This window comes from Panthera leo, chromosome F2 (genome assembly GCF_018350215.1).
Source record: "Panthera leo isolate Ple1 chromosome F2, P.leo_Ple1_pat1.1, whole genome shotgun sequence".
Lineage (NCBI taxonomy): Eukaryota > Metazoa > Chordata > Mammalia > Carnivora > Felidae > Panthera > Panthera leo.
Genome location: NC_056695.1, coordinates 44393415 through 44405537, shown reverse-complemented (window position 1 = coordinate 44405537; position 12123 = coordinate 44393415). Strand labels below are relative to the sequence as shown.

The 12123-nt window shown below is 40.4% G+C and overlaps 1 protein-coding gene across 1 annotated transcript in view; it reads left to right on the top strand.

Moving 5' to 3' along the window:
• Window positions 1–12123, top strand: part of NIPAL2 (NIPA like domain containing 2) — an 81789-nt gene that overhangs the window by 66510 nt on the left and 3156 nt on the right. Inside the window, exons 7-10 of the mRNA XM_042923451.1 lie at window positions 3293–3428; window positions 5312–5400; window positions 9785–9848; window positions 11020–11114. Of these exons, the coding sequence (XP_042779385.1) occupies window positions 3293–3428; window positions 5312–5400; window positions 9785–9848; window positions 11020–11114 (384 nt within the window). The remainder of the gene's footprint in view (window positions 1–3292; window positions 3429–5311; window positions 5401–9784; window positions 9849–11019; window positions 11115–12123) is intronic.

Below are 12123 nucleotides of genomic sequence, written 5' to 3'. Positions count from 1 at the left end.
TGCAGGTGGATTTGTTTTTACTTTATTGTTAATATTGTTCATGTGATAGATTAAAAAAAAATGAACTAAAAAGAAAATAGAAAGTGAGGGCAACCAGGAAGAAAGAAAACTGGCTTCTGGTGAGGGGCTCCCCAGGCCTGTGGCTGCAGTCTTTCTTAAGTCTTAAAACTCCCAACCGAATACTTCCAACTAGGGGCACCTGGGTGGCTCAGTTGGTTAAGCGTCCGACTCTTGGTTTCAGCTCAGGTCATGGTCTCACGGTTTGTGGGTTCGAGACCCGCATCAAGGTTCCACACTGATGGTACCGAACCTACTTGAGAGTCTCTGTCTCTCCCTCTCTCTCTGCCCCTCTCCCGCTCTCTCTCTCAAAATAAATAAATAAAAATTTTTTAAAAAGATGCTTTCAACTGATCAGGAAGCTGAGAAAGCTAGGAAGTCCTTCTCTATGCTTAGCATACTCAGATTATGGAAGCCAAATTAATAAGTGAAATATTTGTGGCTCTAATAAGGAGACATTGGTAGCAATTTGGGAAAGTCTCTGGAAGGAACAGTTGATGAAGTCGGAGGAAACCGAGAAGGCCAGATTTCAAACACAGGTCAGCTATGTCAGGCAAAAGCAGTACCACTGTGATGACGACAGTAATACATGTCTATTGTTGAGAAATAAGAAAAACAGAGAGGGCCATCAAGAAAAAGGTAAAAATCCATGTAACTGAGCACTGCCTCACAGTACTATGGGAATGTGACTGATAGTCTGTAGAAGGCAGCTTGCCAGTATATTTCAGAAGAACAGCATCTGTCACAGAGCCCCCCCCCCCCCACCCCACTCCCCCGCCCCATAGCTCATTTTCCTAGGGCAATTGGCAGAGTGCTTTGCAAAGATATATGTTCAGGGATATTCATCACAACCTCATTTTTAATTCCAGAAAAAAAAAAGGATGTACCTAAATAACCTAAATATGCAAAAAATAGGGAATTACCAAGATGAAGTATAATTCATGCAAAGGAATACTTCACAGCTGATGAAAATCATGCTCAGAAGAATATTTAATGGCATAGAAAATACTTGATGGCAGTTGAAACTAGGTTCCTAAATAGTATATACTATTTGTTATATATATATAACATATGTATATACATATGTTATAATGTATTCATATCCAGAGACAGGAAAATAGCTACAAAGAAATATTCCCAAATGTTAAAAATGACTTGGGGATGAGTGTTGAGATTACAGGTGATTTTCATTTTTCTTTCCAGGCTTTTCTGCATTTTTCCAAATTTTCTTAAAGGAACATATAAACTTTTATAGTTTTAAAAAATGACTTTAAATGTTCTTCATAATCCCAGTGCCTAGAGATAACTACCGATAGGATCTTGACATTGTTTCTTCTGGCATTTTTTCCTAGCTTTTTTTTTCTGTATATAAAAATAGAAAATATATAAGCACTTTATATTTTTTATGTATACATTAGAATGATAGCATATTAAATTTTGTATTTTCACCTGTCCTCACCAACCACATTCCCACCCAAAAATAAAACAGAAGTACTTGTCACCAGCCTAGAAATAACTTGCAGAATTACAATAAAGAGTGATTAATTGGTTGGTGATTGTACATGCTTTGGAAATACAGTGATTAACTATATTAGCAAACCAATAGTTGGTTTAGCTATTTAATAAAAAGTCTAGTTTTGTTTTTGTTTTGCGGTCAAGTATAATTTAACATCAGATGGTAGGTAGTTGCATTAGATGACCTTGAAGGGCCTTTGCAATCCTGAGGTTCTGAGGCTAATGGAATAGTGTGTTCAACTCCTTCCCCATTAATGATCCCTTTGGGAAACCTGGCTGTTCAGACCACAAGGCCATAACCACATTGTACTCTAATTTCAAGCAAAATTTTGAAGAGGAAATCAAGGTCCCTCAAGAGCTAACCTTACAAACGTAAACCATCAAGTGGCACACATCACTGCAGATAAAATTCCTAGATTAGCTGAGATAGGACTATTGTCATAATCTGTAGAAAACATGTAAGATGATCAGGTCAAAAGCTATTTAAAGATGAAGAGGGACCCAGTTGTAAGGGCCTCTTTGTTCAGATTGGGGGTTTGTTTTTAGAATTTGTCACCTGTTCTCTGTTACGATTTTTAATGGAAAGGAAAATGCCTGATTTGGAAGTGTGCCCTGGTACTCTTCAAGTTGAAGTATATTTTCAGTTTTTGGAAAAGGAGGTTATGGGAGGCTTTCCCTGGTTGGCCATCAGCTGCTATTTTAAACATTCTCTCTATATAATGCCTTTTCAAAAGCTAAAAGGGATAAAGCTCAGATATATGATGACCAGGTAGACCAACAGCACAAAGAAAATGTTTCTTGTTCTCATTGCCTTTGACTTAGAGTTATTTGATTTCACGTAAAAATTATTTTTTTCACTTTCTGTAGGTTTCAGCTTAGTTACGGAATTAGATGCGACATTAAATTTAAGCAACCTAAAACCAAAAGAAAACACTATTTTCTTCCTACAGAGACATGGTGTTTCTAGAAAATGCCTCATTGCTTTCATATTATAACCTTATCAAGTCACTTCTTCATTGCTATTTGGAACCTATGAAAAATTGGTTTGCCTAAGGCCAGGTTCCTCTTTAGCATAAGAGTATAAATAGAAAGTGCTTATGTAATCCTTAGATTTATGGTCGACTCTGAGAGATGGATACTCAGCTCCGGTCCTGCTTCCTATTACTGTCTTCAAAAAAAATTTTTTTTCATGAGACTTCTAGACATTTATGAACAAAAAGCCTCAGACATAGACTCAGTACAATTCTTAGTAAACTCACAGAGGGAGTCGCTTTCCATTCTCCAGTTTTCTCATCTCTTTGGCTTTCGATTTTTCAGTATCGTTTAATAGTTATTTTCCCACTCATGTCACAAGGACTGTCTGACTTTGCTTCTCTCCCCCACCTTCATTGTTTTCTCCTCTCCCATCTCCTAGTAATTATAACCTCTGCGACATCCTTTCAGCAGTGAGGGCTGGAAAATAAGCATCTTGCTCCCAAGATAAAAAGCACCCAGTCGCGTAGCAGATCTTTAGCTGATTTAGGCAAATTCAAAGTGCCGCACGGCTTGAGCGGCCGGGCTACCCCTTGTCCGGAGCCACGTCCTACCCCCACCTCTCACAAGCCTGCGTCCTGAAAGCATGACTGGAGTATTGACCACTCTACTGTGTAAGCTTCAGATATTTGTTGGTAATTCTGTCTCAAAAATGTATTTTATTTGTGTCTCCTGTTTTCTTTTTCAGCCTCGTTGACTGTCATTTCAGTAAAAGCAGTCTCAGGCATGATCACTTTTTCTGTGACGGATAAAATGCAACTAACTTATCCCATCTTCTATATCATGTTTATCATCATGATAGCGTCTTGTGTTTTCCAAGTCAAGTAAGTTAGCTTCTACCTATTCACTAATCTTTCAACATTCCCGTGCTTCTCTGAGCATTAATCTTTATTGGCGTCCGTGGATAATTAAAATGAGGTGTAACTGATTTCTGAGGGTGAAGGGCCTTCAGCTTGTCCTCAGCCAGCACGCCTTGCTTTCTCCTTCGCGTCCAATAATAAGTTTTTACTAAGCTTTGCCTTCATGTCTTGTGAGTTCTAAAGTATGGCCGCAATCTAGCTAAGTGCACTTTGATACTTTCCTGATGCTCTTCTGCTTGTAATTAATATCCATCGTACGCAGGTTGTCATTAGCAATAAATCAAAGGGGAAGGTCCACATCCAGGATTTCATTCTAAATATAGGAAATACATGAACCCTTCACCTTCATTCTTAGCTCATGCTCATTAATTGCCCAGGGATGGACAAAACCAGACGTTTGGCCGGGAGGGAAATCCTTTCCCCAGAACTTTGCATCCTTGGCCAGAATTTTCTTTGTACCCATGGGATCGCGGAATGATTGTTTTATGTTTCTCTTGGGGCCTAAGAGTGGTGACATGGAACATTTTAAATTTCTGTTCTTCTCTCCCCCCCACCCTCCGCCACCTCCTTCTGCTCCAGTCACTTCCCCTCCGTTTCACATCATGATTACGCCTTTGCCTGCGAGGCTGTCTTTAGCCAGCCAGAAAGTTTTCTGTTTATCCCAAAATGCTGTGCAAAAGCTCCATCCCGGAGCCAGCTGGGAAATCAGGGCCTAAACTCGGGAAGAGTTTAGGGAAGAGTTCCCTCCATAGATGCTAGCAGCAAAGCCTAATAGTTCTGGGTCGGACATGGGCCTGTTGCAAGGAAGGTGGAGAGTGACTGGAAAAACCCAGTGTTTTGTCACTGTTTCATTTGTCATTTCCTTATGAGAATGAGTGTGTTTCTAATGCTTGAGCCTTGCCACTTTGTTTCATCTCCCTTTCTTCTTCCGAATTCATCAGCACGGCTATAACATCTTTTTGGAATTTGGTGATTAGCATCGTTAGCGTTAAACTCAGCTTTATGAATTTAAGAGGCAGGTACAACCCAAGGCACCCTGCATTCCCACCACCCTTGTCCCAGTCCCTGCCTCTTCCACACTGATGCCCTGTGAATGCACTAGAACTGTAGAACTGGCCACCCATCAAAACCGCCTGAGGAGTGGTCTGTTTGTTCATAGATAGGTACATGTACACACACACATATACATGCATGCATGTACACACACGTGTGCTCAGGCACACCTGGGATCTACCCACAAAGCATTTCTTTTTAATTGTGCTAGGACAGGACCTAAACGTCAGTGCTTTTTAAAATTGCTCAGTTGACGTCAATGACAGGGCAGCACGGCTTCACTGTGGGAACCTGAGTCGCGCTGGTGGCCAGAGTGCGAAACTGAGCTCCCCACATGTGCTGTGCAGCTGGAGCACGGAGCATTGTTTTTGAAACATTAAACATTCCTTTACTTCTCCATCTTCCTTCTTGGCATGTGGCATGTCAATGGATAGCTACACTATTCCCCAGATATGATATTTAACAGATTCTAGGGTCTATCCTAATGAATCAGCTCCAGTGTGATACTGGTCCAGCAGCTTGACTCACTTCCAACTCAAACTTCTGTGGCCTCAGAATATGATTAATTGCTTTTCATTGTTACTGTTGTTGGTTTAAACAGACCATAAAACCTGACATCTGATCTCATACATCAGATGCATATAAGCTATGACTGCTGATTGGAAATGCCCTTTTACTGCACTTCCTTTCCCTTTGTAGTTGTAGCTTAAGGACATGCATTTTTTGAGGTTACTGTTAACTTGTTGCTGAACGTCTCTTAGAGCCAGAGCTTCAGTAAGTGCCTTCTGCTCTAGGTTCCTGAATCATGCCACGAAGCTCTACAACACAGCGATGGTGGTGCCCATTAACCATGTTTTCTTCACGACCAGCGCCATTATCGCAGGTGAGCTTGGGTTTTCTCTGCTCGGGTGATTCGACCCCCGCAAAAGCATAAATAAAGCTTCTCTCGGAGTAAACAAGACAGCCAAGGAATCTTCGGTTAAAAGGACCTGTGTAGCCGGTATCATACCCTGCTCACCTCCACCTGGGTCTGAATTTGCTCCATAACATCCTCGCAGACAGGTTATTCTGCTTTGTGGGAAGGCTTCCCAGTGCTCTCTGTCTCCCGAGACAGCTTAGTCCTGTTTTGGATCCCCCTAATTATTTGGAGCACTCTAATTATTAGAAAGTGTTTCCTTATAGTGGGGTTGAAACTAGTCTCCCTGTAAATTCAAGACTCTCATCTTAGTTCTGCTTTCTGGAGTCTTCTCCTTGCCAGCCCTTCTTTTAATTTTTTTTTTAATGTTTATTTATTTTTGACAGAGAGAGAGAGAGAGAGAGAGAGAGAGAGAGAGAGACAGAGCACGAGCGGGGGAGGGGCAGAGACAGAGGGAAACACAGAATCCAAAGCAGGCTCCAGGCCCTGAGCTGTGAGCACAGAGCCCGACACGGGGCTCGAACTCGCAGACCGTGAGATCATGACCTAAGCCGAAGTCGGACGCTCAACCGACCGAGCCACCCAGGCGCCCCTCCTTGCCAGCCATTCTGATAATCAAAGCAGCTGAAGGGTCCTCTTGTGTCTTGTCTCTGGGCCAAACATTCCTCTTTCCATTAACTCCTCCTTCCTTGCCCCTCACCGCTGATCACCTACATCAAAGACTGGGGTCCAAAACTGAATCCAGTGTTCCAGGGAAAGGCAGGCAGATGAGAATAGAAGCTACTATCTTCACTGCTCTGGCCTCTATTTTTCTACTATTACAGTCCTTTTGTATTTATTGACAATTCAGAAACATATATGTGAGACACAATAGTGTTTTTTTTAAAAAGCATAAATTTGACTTCACTCATATGAGGACCTTAAGATACAAAACAGATGAATATAAGGGAAGGGAAGCAAAAACAATACAAAAACAGTGAGGGAGACAAAAACGTAAGAGACTCTTAAATATGGAAAACAAACAGAGGGTTACTGGAGGGGATGTGGGAGGAGGGGTGGGCTAAATGGGTAAGGGGCATGAAGGAATCTACTCCTGAAATCATTGTTGCACTGTATGCTAACTAACTTGGATGTAAATTTAAAAAATAAATTAAATTTTAAAAAAAGAAGAGATCAAAAAAAAAAAAGCATAAATTTGAAACTTGGTCCAAACCAAAATATAATAGATTCCAGTATACCACTCCTAAGGTTAGTACTGTTATGCCCTAGTTTATTGGCTTGTTGGATATATTTACTACCTTCTTATATTGGAAGTTCATTTCCCAAAGCAAAGTTTATGTATTTTGGAAGCAATTAGGGATTATGTTTCCTAATTGACACACCTTTCTTATTTCATGGCAATGTGACTGCCAGTGGGCAGTTTTTAAAAGTAATCGATGCATTTTTTATTTCCCAAAACTGAACCTTACGTTTAAAGAGAAAGATCATATACCAAGACATCTGATTTTTTTTTAGAATTTTATGCTTTCTGACAAAAGAAAGTATGAAAAGATGGCACATTAGTGTGCCCTAGAATTATTAGAAACAAAAATAATAGGGCCCAAAAAGAGGTACAGGCATGACATACAGCCTAATAGTTAATGTTGTAAAGACGTGTAAAAAATGTACTTCCCTTGAAAAGAACATTTTTGTAGTAGGACCAACAGGGCTGGAATCTCAATATTTAGCACGCCAAGTAATTGATGAGTCAGGGAGACTGGAACTTTCTGGAAGTGATAATAGTTCATCTGCTATTACTGAAGTATGGAATGGAGATGAAGCTTCTTGACTAATTTTCCTTTTTTGCCCCCATCAAAAAGTCTAGCTTAAAATCACAATGTGATACCATATTTTGCCTACGAACTAGTGAAGTTTTTGTTTTTTTCTTTTTATTGCAATAACTAACGCCAAGAAGGCCGCAGTATTACTGGCACTCTCGTGGAGTTGGGTAGCATGGTACTACCCTCCGAGAACTGGGTTTCATTGTCTTCATCAAGAGCCTTAAAAATGTTTCTAGTCTTTGATCCTACAACTCAACAACAACAACAACAAAAATAACCCAATTTAAAAATGGGCAAAGGACTTGAACAGACATTTCTCCAAAGAAGATGTATGAATGACCAATAAGCACACGAGAAGATGCTCAACATCACTAATCATTAGGGAAATGTAAATCAAAACCACAAGGAGACACCACCTTTTACCCATTAGGGTGGCTACTAGCAAAAAAGAAAAAAAAAAGAATTAACAAGTGTCAGTGAGAATGTGGAAAAATTTGAACTCTGTGCATTGTTGATGGGGGTATAAAATGGAGTAGCCACTCTGGAAAACACTATTCCTCAAAAAATTAAACATAGAATTACCATACAGTCCAGAAATTCCACCTCTAGGTCCATATCCAAAAGAATTGCAGGGACTTGAACAGATATTTGTATGCTTGGGTTATAGCAGCATTATTCACAACAGCCAAAAGGTGGAAGAAACTCAAATGTCCATCAACAGATGAGTGGAATAGTATGTCATACAATGAAATATTATTATCCAGACTTAAAAAGGTAGGACATGCTGAGACATGCTACAACATGGATGAACCTTGAGGACATTATGAGATAAGCCAGTCACAAAAAGACAGATGCTGTATGATCCCACCTATATTAGGTATCGGAGTAGTCAAACTTACAGATATGGAAAGTAGCATGGAGATTGCCAGAGAGGCTAGAGGAGGGGGAAATGGGGACTTGTCATATAATGGGTAGAGACTTCCAGTTTTGCAAGGTGAGAGGGGTCTGGACATTAGGTGTACAATAATGTGAATATACTTAACACAACTACAAACTTAAAAATGGTTATGATGGTGAACTTTTTGTCATTTGTATTTTACTATGCATTTTAAAAAAGATGTTTCTACTCTTTGAAGCAGAAATTCTGCGTTAAGCAGCAATAACAAGAAAGATCCTGGGGTGCCTGAGTAGCTCAGTCAGTTCAGCAACCAACTCTTGATTTCAGCCCAGGTCATGATCTCACAGTCTGTGAGATCGAGCCCTGCATCAGGCTCTGCACTGACAGCGTGGAACCTGCTTGGGATTCTCTCCACCCGCCTCTCCCTTCCCCCATTCTGCACATGTGTGAGCTCTCTAAACAAATAAACAAACAAGCAAATTAACAAATAAATAAATGAAAAATCCTAAAATGCTGAGAAAAAAATACATATGAAGAAGTTTATCACTAATTTTCCACAGTAAAAAAATTTCAAAACAGCTGAAAATGCCCTTAAAAGAAATGAATATTATAGGGCAGTTACTTAGAATAACATGGAAACATTGAAATGATTACACAAAAGTGTGCAATAACATGGAAAAATGCTTCCAAACCTGCTCATCCATTCAACAGATATGTATTAGGACTGAACGTGGTTCCTTCCTGTACGAAGTTTATTCTCCAGGTGAGGAGATGGGCTTCTGAGAGCACTCCTTTCATATAGGGCTCTGTCTTGTTCATCATGGTGTCTGTAGCACCCCGAACAGTAGCTGACCCAAAGGACTCAGTAAACATTCGTTGGCTAACCAGCAAGGATAACACCGCACACACAAAAATCCAATTCCAAGTAATACATAATTTAAAGATGGCTTTAAGAGAAAAACAATTCTGTGAAGGCTTTGGGACCTTAGACCAAGAAGAAATCCTTGAGACCAACAAGGAGAGAAGAAAAGTTCCTCATAGTAAACAACGCATCCTTCCACCTTTTCCTTCCACCAAAAGGGCAACCAGAAGAAAGAGAAGGGAGAGGGGGTTGACAGTGAGAAATGGGGCTGGGTGGAACGACTACGGCGCCCTCCAGTGGCTGAGTGCACATGGGGCATTGCCAAGAGTGACAGCCTGGGCGGCCAACAACTGCCCTGAAGGGAATGCTGTGTCAGAGGCCCCAGAGTCCACGCAGGCTCTCTGGTCAGGCTTGCTGACCCCTGGCCTAAAACTGTAGGTAGGAAATGGCACTAGAGTTTTGTTTTCTTGCGTGTTCCAGTGGGCTAAATCCTAAACTGGATAAGAAATTTCTATTTGCAAAAGTTATGTTAATTGTGTTGATTGTATAATAAGAATACATTACATAGAGCCTACGAATCTATGTTCTTTTTGAAATCACTGAAAATCTGAGTGTGGCTTGCAAATATTTTCAAACTAAGCTACTGGATGTGCATTTTAAGGGTACCTATGCCTAGAAAAAATAATACATTAACATAATTTAAAAAACAGTGTGTAGCTTTTATATATATTCTTACCCTAAAATTAAGTTTGTCTTTCGTTCCCGTTATAGGTATCATATTTTATCAGGAATTCCTTGGTGCAGCTTTTCTTACCATATTTATATATATTTTTGGGTGAGTAAGTGTCTCAGAAGTAAGGAATGTGAAATCCTATTACTTTTATGTAGGATTTTTGGCATTGTACCTCAGGTATAGAAAATTGGAAGGTAATATAAGAAACATTAGTTTCCTGAGCTCTTAAAAGAAACATATTTTTCGATTTAACACCCTACACAGGGTGCTATATGACCCTACACAGGACTCCGTGTCTTTGACTTGGTGATTTGGGTATCTCTCTGAGGGTTCTAAAACTGGGGATGTTCAGTTCCAGCCAAAGTCTCGATAAATCCACTGGTTGTTGTAGCTACTCCGTGACCTTTTTGTACTAAATCAGATTTACCTCACTCTTGGAAAATTCTAGGTTAGATCTCACTCAGGAACCACAGATGCTTCTGGGATTATCTAGAATAAAAGGTCAAGTCTAGGACAGATTATTAGCTTTGGACCTAATAACATCAGATTGGTGGTACCCCTTCCTTGTATCTGGACGCCCATCATTCCCCCTTCCTGGAGATTTGGTGGGCATCATTGCTGACATCCTTGCAAACAGAGGGCAGAATGTTGACAGAATGTCACCAATGTCTAAGATCCTCTGTTGGTTCCAGCTGGCACTCCCTTAGCACTTTAGCTGTTTCTTGATCTGGTATTCTGCATGACCATTGTTATGCAGACTTGAGCCCAGACTATTTTCAGTGTAGAAAACCATCTAGCTTGAAAATTCAATTTCATAAGATGCTTGGGCGAGCCTAAACTTCTAGGATCTGGAAACTATGACTATTCTTATGGCCAAGGACAATTAAATTTCTTAGAAAATTAAAGAACTTTGTTTTTTTTGTTTTTTTTTTTTTGTTTTTTTTTTTGCTTGTGTTGCATGCCAGTAATGGGTCTGGGCATGCATGGATAGAAAATGAGACCTAGTGTCTACCCAAAGGGTTTAGAGCCTGATTTAGCCTCCAGATGGTAAAAACCTGGGGCAGAGATTTATTGGAAGCTGCCCAGGTCTTGGTTCTGGGGGAAAGTATTATTCGCTGCAGCAATTAAGACAAGTTCTAGAAGGCTTACCATGAAAAACAGAAAAAACAAGACCAACGGAATTTGTGTCATCATGTAGAATATGGAGCTCGGTTATTTAACACCATGAGTTGTTTCAGTGTTCTTGTGTTCCTTATTAATATTACTCTTACAGGTGTTTTCTGTCATTCCTTGGTGTGTTTCTGATCACAAGAAATCGAGATAAGGAACATCTGCCACAGTCTTACATTGATTTTGGAAATATTCCTGGTAAACTGTCTATTCTTTAATTTATGATGGAAAACTTTATCCATATAAATTAGTAGTCGCTGCTATTATTTGGGGTGTTAAAATTACTATAAAACATAATTCTTCTCCTTAAAAAATGTACATTTAGCGATGAAACCAGAAGTGATGTTTTAACTGTAAGTGTTAGTAATCATTTATTTGAATGTCAATTTCGCACAGAACACTGGGGGTATAAAAGAACTGGCCCTGTTTTCTTGATTTGGGTGATGTCGCAAATTTCCTTTTTGGATTTCCTTAAACTGAAAAAGGGTGAGGGGTAGGAGTGGGGAATGGCTGCCAACAGCAGACCCCTGCTGCTTGGGGAGCCTTTGAAGGAACATCTAAGGGCAAGAGGTTGGGCTGCTAAGGAATATAGTTCCTGGAAAGACTGCGGTGGCCTCTGCACTGTGGGACCAAAAGGGATGTTCTTCACAGTCACCTGAACATGAATAGCTTCTTCCCCTCCCCCACATTTGCCTTCATCCTGATCCACGTAACATGCACCGTCTTCCCAGTCCCCCACTCTCACTGGGAAATAACTTGCTTTAGTCACGTAGACAACAGAAGCAATGTTCAGAACAAAGCAAAGTTTGCTGTGTCCTCACCCCTTCTCCTGCCCACCCAGTATCTCCAGCTTTGCTAAGGATTTGGGGTGACCTATAGGTTTCTAGACGGAAGTAACGGTGATCTGACAGCTTCCTTTACCATTCTGTTAGGCCCAAACCTTCGAAGCAAAATTCATTAAAGCCTTCTCCCTATGACTGGGAAAATGTGGCCCAAGAAGTTCTGTGTTCTCTTTCCCTCTTGAGTCCCCTGATCAGCTAAGAGCATTCAGGGCAAGAATTGGCATTCACGGCAAGGGTGTGCATTATAAATGATGTGTATGGTTAGAAGTTCTTGGGTAGAAAATAAAGTTTTCATATTTTTAACGCGAGTTTTCATTTCACAAAGCCCCATACATAGGATCAGTAGCAGCTTCCAGAATCTGCTA